Genomic DNA, 23,121 nt, shown 5'->3' with positions numbered 1-23,121 from the left:
CTGGGTGACAACTTACGAGGTTTCGGAAATGTGGCCAGATTGTCACCCAGCTTTGCCGAAAACAGCTGAATGGAAGGGATTCACTTGGAAATGTAGTATTTTGGGGGAAATGTGTTACTGAGGGGGTACCCAGCTTCTGGGCCATCTGTGGACAGGTAGCCAGGAATCTAGGTGAAGGGTGAGACTTGTTGACACGTTTATAATCACCGGGTGCCAGGACTTGTGACCTTACCCGGTGTGCTGATCACTGACATATCTGAAGCCTTTACCCCTGCCAAGTCAGCCCTGTGCTCATGTCCTCCGCTGACCCGACGTCCCCTGTGGTCACCGACATCAGAACATCACTGAGGTTTCAATGTTGGTGAAAATAGTAATTTCTTCACAATTTGTGTCGGTTGTCACCGCCGTCTTGGAATTCTATTCGCAAAGTCTGACATATGGAAACGGGTAAGATTGGAGTCCTATGATGACCACAGGCGACGGGTCGTGTGACCACCGCGTCCTTGTAGCTTTAATTATACAGATAAATTATTTTATAAAAAATTGTAAAAAATTACCTGATTTTCCGGAGGAGGCTATTCGGTGACCCGGAGACATCATCTCACCGATATTCTAGTGTGTGAACGCCGTATATATTTGTTTTGGGGCTTATTTTACATCAGTTCCCAAGCCCTTGCCTCGGGCGGCGGGGGGGGGGGGAGTTGGGCGGCCTTTCAACCCTTCATTTTACGTCAGATCTGATTCATTGTTTTTATTCTATTCTGTCCTGTGACATAAACCGAAATCTCTCTAGAGAATAGAAGGATCTCGATGGAAAGACAAGACAGTAAATGCCTTTCTTTTTATAGATCTTCTTAATCCCGAACCGGGCGGGACTGGAACCCCAGAAATACAGGTGAAGATGAACGTACAGAGGCGCCAGAAACATTCCCTGAGAGCGCGGAATAATCCGAGGGCAGGGAACAAACCCAGGGATGTTGCTGACAAATACACAATGGATTTTTAAAATATTTGGAAAAAAAAACAAATCAAAAGTTTATATTATCCTATAATGCACTAAAAAAATGAGAAAACAATTCAAATTGCGATGGAATGGTCAAAAAAAAGACAAAATTCCGCTGTTGTTTTTTGTTTTTTTTTTTTGCTGTTGTTTGTATTGGTATACCAGAATTGGTGTACATACAAAGGTTCAGTTGCTCTTTTTCTGCAATATTTGGGTGACTTGTCATAACTGAAAAAAGAATTCTGGCATTTCGATTATATTTGATAATGAATTCATTAATTTTTAATTGTAATAAATCAGATGTTTATGGACGTATTAATACTGAATATACTTATTTTTTATTTAGTTTTCTTTTACCTTTTTATTATATATATGTATATATATACACACACACACATATATACACACAATATATATTTTATCTTCACAGTTTATTTTTCGTACTCCCCATAGGGGATATTGGTTTATGATATATATTGATCGGGAATAGTACCAATTAAATAGTGATGATGAAAACTAATAAAATCAATATACAATATATGTATATTTCATCTTTTTAGAAATCCTGTAAATATATATGATACGTCTATATAAATATTTTATTTATATTAGTGTTTTATGTATAAATATATCTATTTTTTTTAAATATAATATTTGTTTATTTTCAATATATTTAATAATTATTTTAAATAATATAATAATGCATATTCTCTCATTACTATCATTTATATAGTCATGTTTTTATATTACGTTATTCTTTGTGGTGGAGACCATTTTCTGGTCTATTTGTAATGTAAATGATTGTTATTTTATATTATATAATATTTTCCATTGTTATAATTTATATTATGTTTCTTCTACCTCTTTAATTATTATATATTCTATATTTTCTGTAGTTTAGTTGATATTATTTTTACATTATCATTTCTTTCCTTTCTATGTTTCTTTATATTATTTTTATAGTTTGTGACTCCGTATTATTATTATTATTATATTTTCCATACATTCCCATTGTATTATCTCTCTTCCTACATTCCCCCTTCCTTACCTATGGTCCACGCTCCCAGTCTTGCTGCGTCTCTCGCTCGCTCTGAGTCCAGTGTTGACTTGTGAGACCGTCTTCGCTTTTATATTTTGGGCACAGCAGCCTCATCTAATTACATCTCCTGGAACAGGGGCCGAAAACACGGATCACTTGTCACTTGTGTAAATCACCGTGTGTGACAAAACAAAGCCCAAGGAGCTCAGGCCTCGTTCACACTGACACTGGACCGGAACCAAAGTCCTACATTATATGTATCCCATATGAATTCCATCCCCCATAGTGAACAATGACAGTACTCATGGGGTTAAATTTCTAAATAAGACTTTCTGGAGGCCTTTTTGCAAATCTGGAGTTTGGAAAAGCTGGGTGACAGGCCTGGTGAGAGCTGTAATGGTAGTAACAAGGTTACCCCCCAACCGTCTTGGATCCAGTGTGACAGTCACAGGATTCGGTGTCATGTCCTGCTTTCAGCTGCATCTAGGTTTTTAGGTGCAGATACAGTTGAACATAATGGTGGAGCGGAGGAGAGAAGGGCACTATGTAGAAAGACACTGGAGGAGTCATATGGGGTGCGTGGACCATCATATTGTATGTGGGGCATTATACTGTGTGGAGGCATCAGACTGCGTGTAGGGGCTGTGGGGCATCATACTGTGTGGAGGCATCATACTGCTTGTAGGGGCTGTGGGGCATCATACTGTGCAGAGGGACTCTAGGGGCATCATACTGCTTGTAGGGGCTGTGGGGCATCATACTGTGTAGAGGGACTCCAGGGGCATCAGACTGCATGTAGGGGCTGTGGGGCATCATACTGTGTGGAGGCATCATACTGCTTGTAGGGGCTGTGGGGCATCATACTGTGCAGAGGGACTCTAGGGGCATCATACTGCGTGTAGGGGCTGTGGGGCATCATACTGTGTGGAGGCATCATACTGCTTGTAGGGGCTGTGGGGCATCATACTATGCAGAGGGACTCTAGGGGCATCAGACTGCGTGTAGGGGCTGTGGGGCATCATAATGTGTGGAGGCATCATACTGCTTGTAGGGGCTGTGGGGCATCATACTGTGCAGAGGGACTCTAGGGGCATCATACTGCTTGTAGGGGCTGTGGGGCATCATACTGTGTAGAGGGACTCCAGGGGCATCAGACTGCATGTAGGGGCTGTGGGGCATCATACTGTGTGGAGGCATCATACTGCTTGTAGGGGCTGTGGGGCATCATACTGTGCAGAGGGACTCTAGGGGCATCATACTGCGTGTAGGGGCTGTGGGGCATCATACTGTGTGGAGGCATCATACTGCTTGTAGGGGCTGTGGGGCATCATACTATGCAGAGGGACTCTAGGGGCATCAGACTGCGTGTAGGGGCTGTGGGGCATCATACTGTGTGGAGGCATCATACTGCTTGTAGGGGCTGTGGGGCATCATACTGTGCAGAGGGACTCTAGGGGCATCAGACTGCGTGTAGGGGCTGTGGGGCATCATACTGTGTGGAGGCATCATACTGCTTGTAGGGGCTGTGGGGCATCATACTCTGCAGAGGGACTCTAGGGGCATCAGACTGCGTGTAGGGGCTGTGGGGCATCATACTGTGTGGAGGCATACTGCTTGTAGGGGCTGTGGGGCATCATACTGTGCAGAGGGACTCTAGGGGCATCATACTGCGTGTAGGGGCTGTGGGGCATCATACTGTGTAGAGGGACTCTAGGGGCATCTTACTGCGTGTAGAGACTGGGGCATCATACTGTGTAGAGGGACTCTAGGGGCATCATACTGTGTGTGGGGGCTATGAGGCATCATACTGTGCGGAGGCATCATATTGCGTGTGGGGGCTGTGGGGCATCATACTCTGTACAGGGACTTTGGGGGAATCATATTGTGTGTGGACATCATACTGTGTTCGTGGTGCAGTGAAGGCATCATACTATGTGTATGGGGTATGTGGGGGCATCATAATGTGTGATAGCATCCTACTGTGTATAGAGACACTGGGGGCATCACATTGTGTCAGTGGAGGCATTATGCTGTGTGTATGGAGGCATTATAATGTGTACATGGGGGCTGTTAGGGCATCATACTATGTAGAGGGACACTGGGGGCATAATATTACGTGTGGGAGGCTGTGGTGGCATCATACTGTGTGTGGGGTGTGTTTATCATACTGTGTGGTGGGACTCTGGGGGGCACCATATTGTGTGTGGAGGCTGTGGGGTCATCATTTTGTGTGTGAGAGCATCATACTTTGTAGAGGAACACTGGGGGCATCATATTGGGTGTAGAGGCTGTGGGGGCCTCATACTATGTGTGGTGTTATACTGTGTAGTGGGACTCTGGGGACATCATATTGTGTGTGGAGACTGTGGGGTCATCAGTCATCATACTATATCTGAGGCCATCATACTGTATAGATGGATTCTGAGGGCATCATGTTGTGCATGGGGCTGTGAGACATCATATTGTGTGGGGCCTAGGAGGCATCATGCTGTGAAGGGGCACTCTGGGGACATCATATTGTGTGTGGAGACTGTGGGGTCATCATATTGTGTGTGAGAGCATCATACTGTGTAGGTGGACTCTGGGGACATCATATTGCGTGTGGGAGGCTGTGGCGACATCATACTGTGTGTGGGGTGTGTGGTTATCATACTGTGTGGTGGGACTCTGGGGGCATCATATTGTGTGTGGAAGCTGTGGGGGCCTGATACGATTTGTGGTGTTATACTGTGTAGCGGGACTCTGGGGACACCATATTGTGTGTGCAGACTGTGGGGTCATCATACTGTATAGATGGATTCTGAGGGCATTATTTTCATACATGGAGGCTGTGGGACAGCATATTGTGTAAGGGGATTCTTGGGGCATCAGGGGGCACTGCAGGGTCATCATAATATGAAAAGAAGGCACTGTGTGGGCGTCATGTTTGGGGGGCAATGTAGCGGTATCGTACTCTGTGAAGGGCATAAAAAGGTATTAAACTGTGAGGGACCTCTAAGGGGCGTTACTGGTGGCACTAGGCCTGTGTAGATCCCCAAGGACTGGGTGAGGTTGGAGGTGCGGCTCTTGTTCTTTGCCTTTGGTGATAGTGGCCGTCATGGCTGGGACATTTCTTTTCTCCTTCGGGAATGTAGGGGGGCACAGTCTATGTCTTCCTTTCATCCTCATATTTCCAGGGCCCACACCCACTTCTGTACGTGCCACAGAGACACGCCAGCGCCTGCTGCCAACAATCCCCATTATTGGGCACCTCGCCCTCACCTGTGGGGACATCAGGATGAGATAATAACATTGTATTTTGTCTGGTTCTGCATCGTCGGATCGCCCCTTTGTGGGGAGAACAGGGGTCAGTGGCTGCGGGAAACGACTGCAATGGTAAACGATGGCAGATCTGTGGCAGCCGCAAGGACTACGACGGACGGGTCACGGGACCCTGTGACACCTCCACCACCAGGTTATTAGTTACCAGATGGTGGCCCGATTCTAACGCATCGGGTATTCTGGAATATGTTCAGTAAAGATGAGTGAACTGCGTCGCGCTGTGAGTGAGGGTTAGGGTACCGTTACACTTAGCGACGCACCAGCGATCCCGAGAACGATACGACCTGTAAGGATCGCGGGAGCGTCGCTACATGGTCGCTAGTAAGCTGCCAAACAGGCAGATCTACTCAACGACGCAGCAGCGATCCAGCGATCCGTATAACGACCTCGGCGGTCGTTGGGACCTTGTCACACAGCAGCGATTCTGACGACTCAGAACGCGATACACGTGCTTCAACGAGGTCGCTCGTCGGCGTCAAACACAGCGATGCATGCTGGCCAGCGGGACACCAACGATCCAAAAATGGCCCAGGACATTCGAGGACGATCAGCGATATCCAGCGGGGGGCCGGTCGCTGCTATGAGTCACACGTACCGAGATCGCTGGCGAGATCGCGTCACAAAACCTGTGACGTTTCAGCGATCTCGCTAACGATCTCGTTATGTGAAATGGGGGCTTTAAATTCCGCGCCAATATCGCCGATTGGTCGTCGGGCGCCACCAATTAGAAAAGTGTGGTTCAAAACCCACGGCGATACGCGGGCGGACAGCACTTGTCGCTGATTGGATGCGGCCGGCCGGGCGCGACCAATCAGACAAGCGCCACAGATCTACCGACAGTAGGGGTGGCGTGTGTCGTTCGAATTCCGCGCCAATTCGCGGCCGGACTGCGTCTGTCGCTGATTGGTCGCGGCCAGCCAGGCACGACCAATCAGCGACGCGGGATTTCCGTTACAGACAGAATTAGACGATAATATTGTAGATGGGGAATGCTGTCTGACAACCTCTGTGACCACACAATATTCTGTCAGACAGATACAGTACAGAGCGGGCAGTCTGACCGCCATGGTGGTTGTCGTCCACCCCCCCAGATAGGGAGAGGCCTCAGTAATAGGAGTGAGGAGGCTCGGGGCTGCTGTCCTCCTGCTGGGGTCACTGTGTTCCTCCTGACACCGCGTGGAAAGTGCCACATCGTCCCCGCGTCACGGACGAAGTGTCAGCGAACGTCTCACCCCGTCACCACACTGCCCTGTGATTGGCTGGAGGCGTGGAGACGAGCCAATCTGCATCAGGGGCTGGTGGAGGGCCCGGTCCTGGTGACATCAGGAGGCGACATCCAGCACCTTGTTTACCAGAGACGGAGAAAACCAGACCCCCCCCCCCCGCAGCATCCCGACCCCACAGTGCCCCCAACCCCCGCAGGGCACTCGAGCTACTGTATCACACCTGACCGGCTGAGATACAGCACAGCAGCCAGTATCACACAGGATAGGATTAGAAACACAGCTCAGCAGTCGGTATCACACTGGATAAGATTAGATACACGGCTCAGCAGTCAGTATCACACAGGAGAGGATTAGAAACACAGCTCAGCAGTCAGTATCACACAGGATAGGATTAGATACACGGCTCAGCAGTCAGTATCACACAGGATAGGATTAGATACACGGCTCAGCAGTCAGTATCACACAGGAGAGGATTAGATACACGGCTCAGCAGACAGTATCACACAGGATAGGATTAGATACACGGCTCAGCAGTCAGTATCACACAGGAGAGGATTAGATACACGGCTCAGCAGACAGTATCACACAGGAGAGGATTAGATACACGGCTCAGCAGACAGTATCACACAGGAGAGGATTAGATACACGGCTCAGCAGACAGTATCACACAGGATAGGATTAGATACACGGCTCAGCAGTCGGTATCACACTGGATAAGATTAGATACACGGCTCAGCAGTCAGTATCACACAGGAGAGGATTAGAAACACAGCTCAGCAGTCAGTATCACACAGGATAGGATTAGATACACGGCTCAGCAGTCAGTATCACACAGGATAGGATTAGATACACGGCTCAGCAGTCAGTATCACACAGGAGAGGATTAGATACACGGCTCAGCAGACAGTATCACACAGGATAGGATTAGATACACGGCTCAGCAGTCAGTATCACACAGGAGAGGATTAGATACACGGCTCAGCAGACAGTATCACACAGGATAGGATTAGATACACGGCTCAGCAGTCAGTATCACACAGGAGAGGATTAGATACACGGCTCAGCAGTCAGTATCACACAGGATAGGATTAGATACACGGCTCAGCAGACAGTATCACACAGGATAGGATTAGATACACGGCTCAGCAGACAATATCACACAGGAGAGGATGAGCTACACGGCTCAGCAGGCAGAATCACACAGGAGAGGATTAGATACACGGCTCAGCAGTCAGTATCACACAGAATAGGATTAGATACACGGCTCAGCAGTCAGTATCACACAGGATAGGATTAGATACATGGCTCAGCAGACAGTATCACACAGGAGAGGATTAGATACACGGCTCAGCAGGCAGTATCACACAGGAGAGGATTAGATACACAGCTCAGCAGGCAGTATCACACAGGATAGGATTAGATACACGGCTCAGCAGTCAGTATCACACAGGATAGGATTAGATACACGGCTCAGCAGTCAGTATCACACAGCAGAGGATTAGATACACGGCTCAGCAGTCAGTATCACACAGCAGAGGATTAGATACACGGCTCAGCAGTCAGTATCACACAGGAGAGGATTAGGTACACAGCTCAGGAGTCAGTATCACACAGGATAGGATTAGATACGCGGCTCAGCAGACAGTATCACACAGGATAGGATGAGATACACGGCTCAGCAGACAGTATCACACAGGATAGGATGAGATACACGGCTCAGCAGACAGTATCACACAGGATAGGATGAGATACACGGCTCAGCAGACAGTATCACAAAGGAGAGGATTAGATACACGGCTCAGCACACAGCATCACACAGGATAGGATGAGATACGCGGCTCAGCAGTCAGTATCACACAGCAGAGGATTAGATACACGGCTCAGCAGACAGTATCACACAGGATAGGATGAGATACACGGCTCAGCAGACAGTATCACACAGGATAGGATGAGATACACGGCTCAGCAGACAGTATCACACAGGATAGGATGAGATACACGGCTCAGCAGACAGTATCACACAGGAGAGGATTAGATACACGGCTCAGCAGACAGTATCACACAGGAGAGGATGAGATACACGGCTCAGCAGACAGTATCACACAGGATAGGATGAGATACACGGCTCAGCAGACAGTATCACACAGGATAGGATTAGGTACACGGCAAAGCAGACGGTATCACACAGGAGAGGATGAGCTACACGGCTCAGCAGTCAGTATCACACAGGAGAGGATTAGATACACGGCTCAGCAGTCAGTATCACACAGGAGAGGATTAGATACACGGCTCAGCAGTCAGTATCACACAGGAGAGGATTAGATACACGGCTCAGCAGACAGTATCACACAGGATAGGATTAGATACACGGCTCAGCAGTCAGTATCACACAGGATAGGATTAGATACACGGCTCAGCAGACAGTATCACACAGGATAGGATGAGATACACGGCTCAGCAGACAGTATCACACAGGATAGGATTAGATACACGGCTCAGCAGACAGTATCACACAGGATAGGATGAGATACACGGCTCAGCAGACAGTATCACACAGGAGAGGATTAGATACACGGCTCAGCACACAGCATCACACAGGATAGGATGAGATACACGGCTCAGCAGTCAGTATCACACAGCAGAGGATTAGATACACGGCTCAGCAGTCAGTATCACACAGCAGAGGATTAGATACACAGCTCAGCAGTCAGTATCACACAGGAGAGGATTAGGTACACGGCTCAGCAGACAGCATCACACAGGATAGGATGAGATACACGGCTCAGCAGACAGCATCACACAGGATAGCATGAGATACACGGCTCAGCAGACAGCATCACACAGGATAGGATTAGATACACGGCTCAGCAGTCAGTATCACACAGGATAGGATGAGATACACAGCTCAGCAGACAGTATCGCACAGGAGAGGATTAGATACACGGCTCAGAAGTCAGTATCACACAGGAGAGGATTAGATACACGGCTCAGCAGTCAGTATCACACAGGAGAGGATTAGATACACGGCTCAGCAGTCAGTATCACACAGGAGAGCTTCAGAGACTGGGAGTTCTGTGGAAACTGTTTGGGTAAGAATACAAGGACAGAACAATGGAAAGGACACCATTGTAGGCATTTACTACAAGCCGCCTGTGCAAGCTGAAGATATAGATGAACTCTTTATGCATCAGATGGCCAAGTTCTCCAAAAAATATGACATAGTTGTCATGGGAGATTTCAACTATCCAGACATTTGTTGGGAATCTCTCTCAGGCAAAACTAACAGGTCAAGGAAATTCTTATCCTCTCTTGCTGACAACTTTATCTTCCAAAAGGTAAGGGAGAAAACAAGGGGAACTGCTACCTTGGATCTAATCCTTATAAACAGGGAGGAAATGGTTGAGGAGGTAAAAGTGGCTGGGACCCTAGGAGGTAGCGACCATGCTATTTTAGAATTTTGGATTACTAGAGGTGGAAGACCTATGAAGACTCAGACGTCAAGGTTAGATTTCAGAAAGGCAGATTTTAAGGGATTCAGAAAGAGAATTGGAGTGATCCAATGGCTGGATATCCTTAAAGACAAAAATGTCCAGGAAGGATGGGAAATTTTGAAAAATGAAATTCTCAAAGCACAGTTGTTAACAATTCCGAAAAGAGGGAAGAATAGGAAGCATTTAAGGAAACCAGGATGGATGAACACAGAACTTAAGCACATGCTAAAAAGGAAGAAAAAAATGTTTCTAAAATGGAAAGAGGGAGGCATATCTAAAGAAGAATATAATGCTGTCTGCAGAACCTGCAGGGCACAAATCAGATTAGCTAAAGCTGAAAATGAACTGAGGCTTGCAAGAGATGTCAAAAGCAATAATAAAGGATTTTGGGGATATGTCAAAAGTAAAAGAAAAGTCAAAGATGCTATAGGATTTTTACAGGATGAAAATGATGAAATGGTAAGACAGGATGTTCAGAAGGCTGAACTTTTAAATTCCTATTTTGCATCTGTTTTCTCTCAGAAAGGAAATGCAACATCAACTGTTATTCACTGTCCTATTAAGGGAATAGAAGAATCCAGGATATCTATAAACAGAAAGATAGTGAGGAAACACTTAGCTAACCTAAATGAATTCAAGTCTCCAGGTCCAGATGAATTACACCCCAGAGTACTGAAGGAGATAGCAGAAGAAATTTTTGAACCCCTCTCCATAATCTTTGAAAATTCTTGGAGAACAGGAGAAGTGCCAGAAGACTGGAGAAGAGCAAATGTTGTTCCTATCTTCAAAAAGGGGAAGAAGGTGGACCCAGGCAACTATAGGCCGGTGAGTCTGACTTCTATACCAGGAAAGATCTTTGAACAAATTATTAAACAACATGTATGTCAATACCTGGATAAGAATGAAGTGATTAAACAGAGTCAGCATGGGTTTGTAACTAATAAGTCATGTCAGACTAATTTAATTTCCTTCTATGACGGTATCACTGATTGGGTGGATCAAGGAAATGCTGTAGATATAGTATATCTTGACTTCAGCAAAGCATTTGACAAAGTCTCTCATACAATCCTTATTGAAAAAATGATTAAGTATGGAATGGACAAGGCAACTGTTAGGTGGATTCATAACTGGCTTAGTGATCGGACCCAAAGAGTGGTCGTAAATGGCTGCACATCCAGTTGGAAGAATGTCTCAAGTGGGGTACCACAGGGCTCTGTCCTGGGCCCTGTATTGTTCAACATCTTTATCAACGATTTAGATGAAGGAATTGAGGGTAAACTGATTAAATTTGCTGATGACACAAAGCTAGGAGGGATAGCTAATACTAGAGAAGAGAGAGAGAGGATTCAAAAAGATTTAAATAAACTGGAGAAGTGGGCAGCAACTAACAGAATGGTTTTTAACAGGGAGAAATGCAAAGTACTACATCTGGGCAATAAAAATGAAAAAAGCATATATAGAATGGGAGGAATAGGGCTAAGTGACAGCACATGTGAAAAAGACTTGGGTATACTAATAGATCACAGACTGAATATGAGTCAACAGTGTGATGCAGCAGCAAAAAAGGCAAATGCAATTCTAGGATGTATTAACAGAAGCATACAGTCTAGATCACGTGAAGTCATTATTTCCCTCTACTCCTCTTTGGTCAGACCTCATCTGGAATATTGTGTCCAGTTTTGGGCACCACATTTTAAAAAAGACATCAACAAACTGGAGCAAGTTCAGAAAAGAGCGACCAGAATGGTGACCGGTCTGCAAACCCTGTCTTATGAGGAAAGGTTGCAGGATTTGGGAATGTTTAGTTTGCAAAAGAGAAGACTGAGAGGAGACTTAATAGCTGTCTACAAATATCTAAAGGGCTGTCACATTGTAGAAGGATCAACTTTATTCTCATTTGCACAAGGAAAGACTAGAAGCAATGGGATGAAACTGAATGGGAGGAGACACAGATTAGATATTAGAAAAAACTTTTTGACAGTTAGAGTGATCAATGAGTGGAACAGGCTGCCACGAGAAGTGGTGAGTTCTCCTTCAATGGAAGTCTTCAAACAGAGGCTGGACAGACATCTGACTGGGATGATTTAGCGAATCCTGCTTTGAGCAGGGGGTTGGACCAGATGGCCCAGGAGGTCCCTTCCAACTCTACGATTCTATGATTCTATGATTAGATACACGCCTCAGCAGTCAGTATCACACAGGAGAGGATTAGATACACGGCTCAGCAGTCAGTATCACACAGGAGAGGATTAGATACACGGTTCAGCAGTCAGTATCACACAGGAGAGGACTATGTACACGGCTCATCAGACAGAATCACACAGGATAGGATGAGATACATGGCTCAGCAGTCAGTATCACACAGGAGAGGATTAGATACACGGCTCTGAAGTCAGTATCACACAGGAGAGGATTAGATACACGGCTCAGCAGACAGTATCACACAGGATAGGATTAGGTACACGGCAAAGCAGACGGTATCACACAGGAGAGGATGAGCTACACGGCTCAGCAGTCAGTATCACACAGGAGAGGATTAGATACACGGCTCAGCAGACAGTATCACACAGGATAGGATTAGATACACGGCTCAGCAGTCAGTATTACACAGGATAGGATTAGATACACGGCTCAGCAGACAGTATCACACAGGAGAGGATTAGATACACGGCTCAGCAGACAGTATCACACAGGAGAGGATTAGATACACGGCTCAGCAGTCAGTATCACACAGGAGAGGATTAGATACACGGCTCAGCAGACAGTATCACACAGGATAGGATTAGATACACGGCTCAGCAGACAGTATCACGCAGGAGAGGATTAGATACGCGGCTCAGAAGTCAGTATCACACAGGTGAGGATTAGATACGCGGCTCAGAAGTCAGTATCACACAGGTGAGGATTAGATACGCGGCTCAGCAGACAGTATCACACAGGATAGGATTAGGTACACGGCAAAGCAGACGGTATCACACAGGAGAGGATGAGCTACACGGCTCAGCAGTCAGTATCACACAGGAGGATTAGATACACGGCTCAGCAGTCAGTATCACACAGGAGAGGATTAGATACATGGCTCAGCAGACAGTATCACACAGGATAGGATTAGATACACGGCTCAGCAGTCAGTATCACACAGGATAGGATTAGATACACGGCTCAGCAGACAGTATCACACAGGATAGGATTAGATACACGGCTCAGCAGACAGTATCACACAGGAGAGGATTAGATACACGGCTCAGCAGTCAGTATCACACAGGAGAGGATTATGTACACGGCTCAGCAGTCAGTATAACACAGGATAGGATTAGATACACGGTTGAGCAGTCAGTATCACACAGGAGAGGAGTAGATACGTGGCTCAGCAGACAGTGTCACACAGGATAGGATTACACGGTTCAGCAGACAGATCACACAGGAGGGGATTAGATACACGGCTCAGCAGACAGTATCACACAGGAGAGGATTAGATACACGGCTCAGTAGATAATGTACGGGGATGATGATATTTTACTGTCAGACATTATAGGCCCCGTCAGACGTGGTCTCAGCCCCCTGGGGGATGATGGGTGTGAGGATCGGGGTGCTGACATCTTGTGTACTCTGGTGTGTCTGCGCACTGTGTCTATAAAGAAAAGATAACTTTTCCTGTAAACTGTCCAGTCCCAGGGAGGATTCAGGTTATTTCTGTTCTCTTATTTAACCCTCCAATAAAAATTAGGATCTGACAAAGAGCCTTCATTCATAATGTCCCACCGTTTTGTGTATACAGCTGCTATGCAGAACAATGTGTCTCTGTCAGCAGCCTGTAACTGCAGGATCTGACTACACAGGGTTGGTTTGTAGTCTGTCACCATGGAGACACATAGACCTGCATTAAAGCTATATGCACAAAACGAGGATGTTTTTTTTTCAAGGCTGCTTCACTTGTAACGACATTCGCATTCTCTCTGCAGCAGAGACCGTATTACAGCAATGACCTATGCTATTCATGCAATTGCCTTACGTCATCGGATGAGACATCATTAGAGGAACAGGGACACGATCGGTGAACTCACCTGCACCCGGAGGACCAGACAGAACATGGACCCAGTCCGGGCATGGTGGGCACACGCCTTCTATATGATCGAACCGGGCAGATGCAGACAGATCTGCTCCGCTGTGATAAGACGCCGCTGAGTCACATCACCTCCATCCGTTATGTTATGATGTTTCTTAGAAAAAACCCTCTGCAAAAACAGTATGAGAAAATACACAAAATACACATACGAGCCCATGCGGCTCAGTGAGCGGAGTTAGTAGAGAACAGTCTATAAAGGGAAACCATCAGCATTCCCATTCACTGACAGCCAGCAGAGAGAAGCTGCACTGAAGCCGCAAACATCACGAAGGCCCCAACGTGCCACCGCGGCCTTGTCACATCCATCCTCGGAGCGTCCTTATAAAATTCCGCATCTTCTGTGATAAACTATCCCGGCACTCTAGATTTAAAGAGACGGTAGAAGATATTTTAAAAGGGTTGTCCAGCAATTCAATAGATCTGCGGCTGATGCCATAAAACTAGATACCGAGGCCCCATTAAATGTTTGCGGTTTCTACTCTTTTCTGCAGTAACTTCCTCCATTTTTAGTGACTTTTGCACCTTATTCTCTATGTTTTGCGTCACGTTTTGAAGTCTTTATTTTTCTTCGACAGCTTTCCTTATCCAGATATGTTAGACACATCCATTAAATGTCACTTTTTTTTTTTTTTTTTTTGGGGGGGGGGGCCTCTTACTCCAGTCCCCCCCAGTATAGTGAGGTTTCTGGTAGAGTTTTTCAATTTGGTGCATTTTTTTTTTTACAACTTTTTCTAAAAGGATTTTTGGTGCTGAAAAAGATGCAAAAACTAATTAAAATATGTAAAGTAAACAGCAAATTTTTGACATTGGAGCAAAAAAAAAAAAATAAATCCGAGAATATCACAATAAATTGCATATGATAAATTGGGGCCCGAAAACCCATATGGTGTTAGGTGACGTCCAGGAGAGGATGAGGAGGATCTCCAGGAAATGGAGACGACAAATGAACAATATAAGTCCTGAAATCTCTTCAGCTGAAGCCACTGATCGTGAGCAAAGTGAGCGTCTCGTTGATCTAGAAGACGGCCCGGAGTCTCCTGTATGGGGTAAAATACGACATTAGGAATGTTTCACACGTCCTGATATTTCCAGTACCGGAAAAGACGGTACCGGAGATATCCATGTCTGTGTGTCCGTGTTTACACGGACCCATTGACTTGTATGGGTCCGTGTGATCCGTGCTGTCGCTCAAAACCGGACATGTCCGCGTGTTTTGCACACGGTCCGTGAAAACCCGATGACATGTACAGTACATACACCCCTTCATTTGAATGTGTCTACGTGTGTCAGTGTCTCCGGTCCGTGAGAAATCTGTCACCACACGTACCGGAGACACCGACGGGTGAAACCAGCCTTACCCAGTATAAACCCCGGCTCTGGTTTTGGAAGCAGCATTCATTGCGAGCAATGGCGCACACGGTAATTTACCCCCCCGTGCACAGGCGCTGATTGGGCAGACGAATAGCTGCTCTCATAGGTGCAATGACATTTATAAAGCTTTACCGACTCCAGATGATTTTTTTTTTTTTGTAAAAAATAGGTAACAAATCCGGCATGGTGTATCCAGCAGATATCGCCTCCTCGCTGCCGATGACCCTCACATGAGAGTGATTAGGATTAGTGGGGGCGTCACTGACTCAGCACACGAAATAATGTCCGACAGCCGGGGGGCACAGCCAATCGGAAGCCCCCTTACAGGAGGTGTGTGCCCCCCATCTTCAGAGCCGTAAATATCCAGATGAGCACAGGACAAGTAAACACCATGTGGTTTCTGGTGTGACCCATCACGTACCACCGCTGCCATGATTGATTACCATGGGGACAACAGCGGGGGCCAAGTAGAGGCCGCCATTGCAGTGTATAGATGTAGCAGAGTTGAATTTGTCACTGCTACATATGGACATGGAGGTCACAATGGTCATACTGTAGGTCTGTGCTGAAAGCCCCCACAGCAGCAGGCTGGGAGTTGTAGTTTTTACCACAGCCCGGCCCGGGACCACCGCCATTGCGTTGGCCTAAAGCTGGCACCAATTAATCATGCGCGGGGGGCTCTCCTTGTGGTGAGGAGGCATGGTACTGCCACAGCAATGGCAGCCATAAAGTAAACAATAGGGGAGGTCGGTCGCATCCAGTTTTGGTGAAAATAGCAACAAATACATAATTATAAACCACCATTGGGGTAAAATTGAGGCAAAACAGCAGCATTTTGACACAATAAACTACAACTTCACTACATTATGTCAATATACCACTATAAAAAACAGTATGGCGGCGTTTAGTTTTGTGTTTATTTCCCAGTGAACTCTGATGGCACCAAAATGGCAGCTAACTGTATCCACCGTCTAAAACAACCATGTATTACGGGGTGTAATATATAGGTTAATACTACACGATCCCCGCAGTGACCGCGCGACTCTGCATTGAGGCCATACTGGCGCAGCGGCCTGTTCACAGCACAATATGCGGGCCCTCACACGGCAACAAGTGGAGCAAGGGAGAAGGCAAGCTCTTGCCCATAGCAACCAATCACAACACATCTGTCATTTTCAAAAGGACTTCTCAGACACGAAAGCTTGAATCTGATTGGTCGCCACGTCAGCTTTACATGGAGTCTTGTTGCTAAGGGCAAACCTTCTACAGGAAAGTAGGCAATGTCGCCCGACTGGAGTCCACCATATTTCCTGAGACTTGTCCGCTTCCGCTCTCATTGGTGACCGGCTGGCAGTGCCCATGTGGTATTATAATGCCAGCCTTGCACTTATGTATTAATGAGAGGAATGGGCCAGAAAGGCTGCGGGCGAGGCAGCGCACCAGTCCGGGACATGGAGCGGGAGGCGTCCGCTGATTTCGGAGTCTACCCCCTCCATTCAATTATGACCGGCCTTCTCGAAGGGGTTATCTAAATTAGAAAAACATGGCTGCCGTCTTCTCAAAATAGCGCCACCCCTGTCCACAGGATGTCTGTGGAACTGCATTGACATTAATAATGCAGAGCTGCAGTACCACACCAAACCTGTGCTGGAGTGTGGCGCTGTTTTTTCAAAGAGGCAATTTTTTTTTTTAAAGCCTGATCAATATGAACTTTTCGACTGGAAATTACCTTTAAATACAGTCAGTCTCCAACCGATGGTGACTGGGAAACTACAACTCCCAGCATGCCCAGACAGCGACCGCTCAGAATCCATTCATACATAGTCAAACACTTGTAGTCCTGGACTTTTTGGATGATCAGACGCCCTGCTAGCCCCTCGCTGGACACCACCGATCTAATAAGACGCGACTCGTCGCTGTTATAGACAAATTTTTATTCCAAACTTGTGAAAATTAATAAATTAAGACATAATTTGTGGAGAAATAAATAATTCATCCATAAATAGTTATAATACACAAATGTAATATATATCTACAAGATGTACTGAAGGGGGCGCCGGCGAGGGGGGCGAGTCACCACAACCAGAAGTACAATGCCGAGACCGGACATGGCTCTTATGATGGAGTTATACGGCTTGCATTATACTTCACAGCTGAATTCACTATCCTGCAAGCTACAGAGCTGAAATCGTCACTCCTTGCTTGCTTAGTGTCCAGTGATTTGCTTACTGGGAAGCGTCGGCCTCACATGGACACAGTGAAGAGACACCCCCGCAATATAGGAGCTCAGATAAGCCGCTAGGTGTGGGGGGTGTCTGTCCTCAAGTATGCTGTTTCCAATAACAACTGGCAGAATTATGAATGCAGCTCTGCAGTATAATACAGCTTTTCTTTGACTTGGTCCTCCAAACAGCTGATTGGTAATCCGAATGTACAGATGGGGGTTGGGCTCACCCCGGGATCCAGATCACTTGTGAGTAGGTAGCTGCTGAACTACATGTCCCAGCACACCTAACCAGTCAATAATCCAGAGGAGTGGAGATCCCGGGTATCTGTGGAGGGGTCCGGAGAGGTCATCCTCATTTCTTATCAGGAAACTGTGCTGCAAAAATCCTGGCGATGCGATTCACCTCGGCCTTCGGGAGTTCGGTGCTCGCCATCCTGGGGACTTGGCGGTGGCGACGTCGGAAGGGGATTCCTTTAGGGGCTTCAGCGATATCTTCATCCTGTAAAGGGAAAAGTCAGCGGTCAGTACGGTCTGTGTACAGCACCCTATATCTCACCATAGGACCGGGTACAGACAGGAACCATCCACGGGGGCAGTGACCACCGTAGTACGGCAGAGGGAGAAACAACGAAAAACGGAACAAATGTCCGACAGCGTCACTATCCTGTACCCCAAGTGTCAGGGTCATTATCCTGTACCCCAAGTGTCATTATCCTGTACCCCAAGTGTCAGTGTCATTATCCTGCACCCCAAGTGTCATTATCCTGTACCCCAAGTGTCAGTATCCTGTACCCCAAGTGTCAGTGTCATTATCCTGTACCCCCAGTGTCAGTGTCATTATCCTGTACCCCAAGTGTCAGTGTCATTATCCTGTACCCCGTGTGTCAGTGTCATTATCTTGTACCCCGTGTGTCAGTGTCATTATCCTGTACCCCGAATATCAGGGTCATTATCCTGTACCCCAAGCGTCATTGTCATTATCCTGTACCCCGTGTGTCAGTGCCATTATCCTGTACCCCGAGTGTCAGTGTCATTATCCTGTACCCCGAGTGTCAGTGTCATTATCCTGTACCCCGAGTGACAGCATCATTGTCCTGCACCCCAAGTGTCAGTGTCATTGTCCTGCACCCCAAGTGTCAGTGTCATTATCCTGTACCCCAAGCGTCATTGTCATTATCCTGTACCCCGTGTGTCAGTGCCATTATCCTGTACCCCGAGTGTCAGTGTCATTATCCTGTACCCCGAGTGTCAGCATCATTGTCCTGCACCCCAAGTGTCAGTGTCATTGTCCTGAACCCCAAGTGTCAGTGTCATTATCCTGTACCCCGAGTGTCAGTGTCATTATCCTGTACCCTGAGTGTCAGTGTCATTATCCTGTACCCCAAGTGTCAGTGTCATTATCCCGCGCCCCCAGTGTCAGTGTCATTATCCTGTACCCCGAGTGTCACTGTCATTATCCTGTACCCCCAGTGTCAGTGTCATTATCCTGCACCCCGAGCGTCAGCATCATTATCCTGCACCCCGAGTGTCAGTGTCATTATCCTGTACCCTGAGCGTCAGTGTCATTATCCTGTACCCCGTGTGTCAGTGCCATTATCCTGTACCCCGAATATCAGGGTCATTATCCTGTACCCTAAGCGTCATTGTCATTATCCTGTACCCCGTGTGTCAGTGTCATTATCCTGTACCCCGAGTGTCATTATCCTGTACTCCGCGTGTCAGTGTCATTATCCTGTACCCCCAGTGTCAGTGTCATTATCCTGTACCCCGAGTGTCAGTGTCATTATCCTGTACCCCGAGTGTCAGTGTCATTATCCTGTACCCCGAGTGTCAGTGTCATTATCCTGTACCCCAAGTGTCAGTGTCATTATCCTGTACCCCCAGTGTCAGTGTCATTATCCTGTACCCCCAGTGTCAGTGTCATTATCCTGTACCCCGAGTGTCAGCGTCATTATCCTGTACCCTGAGTGTCAGTGTCATTATCCTGTACCCTGAGTGTCAGTGTCATTATCTTGTACCCCGAGTGTCAGTGTCATTATCCTGTACCCCCAGTGTCAGTGTCATTATCCTGTACCCCGAGTGTCCGCGTCATTATCCTGTACCCTGAGTGTCAGTGTCATTATCCTGTACCCCGAGTGTCAGTGTCATTATCCTGTACCCCGAGTGTCAGTGTCATTATCCTGTACCCCAAGTGTCAGTGTCATTATCCTGTACCCCCAGTGTCAGTGTCATTATCCTGTACCCCCAGTGTCAGTGTCATTATCCTGTACCCCGTGTGTCAGTGTCATTATCCTGTACCCCGAGTGTCAGTGTCATTATCCTGTACCCTGAGTGTCAGTGTCATTATCCTGTACCCCGTGTGTCAGTGCCATTATCCTGTACCCCGAATATCAGGGTCATTATCCTGTACCCTAAGCGTCATTGTCATTATCCTGTACCCCGTGTGTCAGTGTCATTATCCTGTACCCCGAGTGTCATTATCCTGTACTCCGCGTGTCAGTGTCATTATCCTGTACCCCCAGTGTCAGTGTCATTATCCTGTACCCCGAGTGTCAGTGTCATTATCCTGTACCCCGAGTGTCAGTGTCATTATCCTGTACCCCGAGTGTCAGTGTCATTATCCTGTACCCCCAGTGTCAGCGTCATTATCCTGTACCCCGAGTGTCAGCGTCATTATCCTGTACCCTGAGTGTCAGTGTCATTATCCTGTACCCCGAGTGTCAGTGTCATTATCCTGTACCCCGAGTGTCAGTGTCATTATCCTGTACCCCAAGTGTCAGTGTCATTATCCTGTACCCCCAGTGTCAGTGTCATTATCCTGTACCCCCAGTGTCAGTGTCATTATCCTGTACCCCGAGTGTCAGCGTCATTATCCTGTACCCTGAGTGTCAGTGTCATTATCCTGTACCCCGAGTGTCAGTGTCATTATCCTGTACCCCGAGTGTCAGTGTCATTATCCTGTACCCCGAGTGTCAGCGTCATTATCCTGTACCCTGAGTGTCAGTGTCATTATCCTGTACCCCGAGTGTCAGTGTCATTATCCTGTACCCTGAGTGTCAGTGTCATTATCCTGTACCCCGAGTGTCATTATCCTGTACTCCGCGTGTCAGTGTCATTATCCTGTACCCCCAGTGTCAGTGTCATTATCTTGTACCCCAAGTGTCAGTGTCATTATCCTGTACCCCAAGCATCATTGTCATTATCCTGTACCCCGTGTGTCAGTGCCATTATCCTGTACCCCGAGTGTCAGTGTCATTATCCTGTACCCCGAGTGTCAGCGTCATTATCCTGTACCCCGAGTGACAGCATCATTGTCCTGCACCCCAAGTGTCAGTGTCATTGTCCTGAACCCCAAGTGTCAGTGTCATTATCCTGTACCCCGAGTGTCAGTGTCATTATCCTGTACCCTGAGTGTCAGTGTCATTATCCCGTACCCCAAGTGTCAGTGTCATTATCCCGCGCCCCCAGTGTCAGTGTCATTATCCTGTACCCCGAGTGTCACTGTCATTATCCTGTACCCCCAGTGTCAGTGTCATTATCCTGCACCCCGAGCGTCAGCATCATTATCCTGCACCCCGAGTGTCAGTGTCATTATCCTGTACCCTGAGCGTCAGTGTCATTATCCTGTACCCCGTGTGTCAGTGCCATTATCCTGTACCCCGAATATCAGGGTCATTATCCTGTACCCTAAGCGTCATTGTCATTATCCTGTACCCCGTGTGTCAGTGTCATTATCCTGTACCCCGAGTGTCATTATCCTGTACTCCGCGTGTCAGTGTCATTATCCTGTACCCCCAGTGTCAGTGTCATTATCCTGTACCCCAAGTGTCAGTGTCATTATCCTGTACCCCAAGTGTCAGTGTCATTATCCTGTACCCCAAGTGTCAGTGTCATTATCCTGTACCCCAAGTGTCAGTGTCATTATCCTGCACCCCCAGTGTCAGTGTCATTATCCTGTACCCCGAGTGTCAGCGTCATTATCCTGTACCCTGAGTGTCAGTGTCATTATCCTGTACCCCGAGTGTCAGTGTCATTATCCTGTACCCTGAGTGTCAGTGTCATTATCCTGTACCCCGAGTGTCATTATCCTGTACTCCGCGTGTCAGTGTCATTATCCTGTACCCCCAGTGTCAGTGTCATTATCCTGTACCCCCAGTGTCAGCGTCATTATCCTGTACCCTGAGTGTCAGTGTCATTATCCTGTACCCTGAGTGTCAGTGTCATTATCCTGTACCCCGAGTGTCATTATCCTGTACTCCGCGTGTCAGTGTCATTATCCTGTACCCCCAGTGTCAGTGTCATTATCCTGTACCCTGAGTGTCGGCGACATTATCCTGTACCCCGAGTGTCAGTGTCATTATCCTGTACCGAGTGTCAGTGTCATTATCCTGTACCCCGAGTGTCAGTGTCATTATCCTGTACCCAAGTGTCAGTGTCATTATCCTGTACCCAAGTGTCAGTGTCATTATCCTGTACCCCGAGTGTCAGTGTCATTATCCTGTACCCAAGTGTCAGTGTCATTATCCTGTACCCCGAGTGTCAGTGTCATTATCCTGTACCCAAGTGTCAGTGTCATTATCCTGTACCCTGAGTGTCAGTGTCATTATCCTGTACCCAAGTGTCAGTGTCATTATCCTGTACCCTGAGTGTCAGTGTCATTATCCTGTACCCCGAGTGTCAGTGTCATTATCCTGTACCCAAGTGTCAGTGTCATTATCCTGTACCCCGAGTGTCAGTGTCATTATCCTGTACCCAAGTGTCAGTGTCATTATCCTGTACCCTGAGTGTCAGTGTCATTATCCTGTACCCAAGTGTCAGTGTCATTATCCTGTACCCTGAGTGTCAGTGTCATTATCCTGTACCCCGAGTGTCAGTGTCATTATCCTGTACCCAAGTGTCAGTGTCATTATCCTGTACCCCGAGTGTCAGTGTCATTATCCTGTACCCAAGTGTCAGTGTCATTATCCTGTACCCTGAGTGTCAGTGTCATTATCCTGTACCCCCAGTGTCAGTGTCATTATCCTGTACCCCCAGTGTCAGTGTCATTATCCTGTACCCCCAGTGTCAGTGTCATTATCCTGTACCCCGAGTGTCAGCGTCATTATCCTGTACCCCGAGTGTCATTATCCTGTACCCCCAGTGTCAGTGTCATTATCCTGTACCCCCAGTGTCAGTGTCATTATCCTGTACCCTGAGTGTCAGTGTCATTATCCTGTACCCTGAGTGTCAGTGTCATTATCCTGTACCCCGAGTGTCAGTGTCATTATCTTGTACCCCCAGTGTCAGTGTCATTATCCTGTACCCCCAGTGTCAGTGT

At 47.2% G+C, this 23,121-nt stretch overlaps 3 protein-coding genes across 4 annotated transcripts in view; 1 reads left to right on the top strand and 2 right to left on the bottom strand.

The window, feature by feature from the left end:
* The window catches only part of DNAJB13 (DnaJ heat shock protein family (Hsp40) member B13), a 58,688-nt gene extending 57,130 nt beyond the window's left edge, over positions 1-1,558 (top strand). The window contains exon 9 of the mRNA XM_073548548.1: positions 849-1,558. The gene's annotated coding sequence lies outside the window, so the exon portion shown is untranslated. The remainder of the gene's footprint in view (positions 1-848) is intronic.
* The window catches only part of LOC141051563 (dicarboxylate carrier UCP2-like), a 28,253-nt gene extending 13,964 nt beyond the window's left edge, over positions 1-14,289 (bottom strand). Inside the window, exon 1 of one of the 2 annotated variants that reach the window (XM_073548550.1) lies at positions 14,145-14,289. The gene's annotated coding sequence lies outside the window, so the exon portion shown is untranslated. Of the gene's footprint in view, positions 1-2,051; positions 2,172-14,144 lie in introns of those variants that run through there. The other variant, XM_073548551.1, reaches the window with a different exon arrangement.
* A 3,205-nt stretch (positions 14,290-17,494) lies between these two features.
* Positions 17,495-23,121, bottom strand: part of C2CD3 (C2 domain containing 3 centriole elongation regulator) — a 68,574-nt gene continuing 62,947 nt past the window's right edge. Inside the window, exon 33 of the mRNA XM_073548540.1 lies at positions 17,495-18,303. Coding sequence (XP_073404641.1) covers positions 18,157-18,303 — 147 coding nt within the window. The 3' untranslated portion in view covers positions 17,495-18,156. The remainder of the gene's footprint in view (positions 18,304-23,121) is intronic.

Source organism: Dendrobates tinctorius, unplaced genomic scaffold, assembly GCF_039654945.1.
Source record: "Dendrobates tinctorius isolate UK_male_01 unplaced genomic scaffold, ASM3965494v1 ptg000157l, whole genome shotgun sequence".
NCBI lineage: Eukaryota > Metazoa > Chordata > Amphibia > Anura > Dendrobatidae > Dendrobates > Dendrobates tinctorius.
The sequence above is the reverse complement of the archived record's forward strand: the minus strand, read 5'-3'. Positions and strand labels throughout refer to the sequence as shown.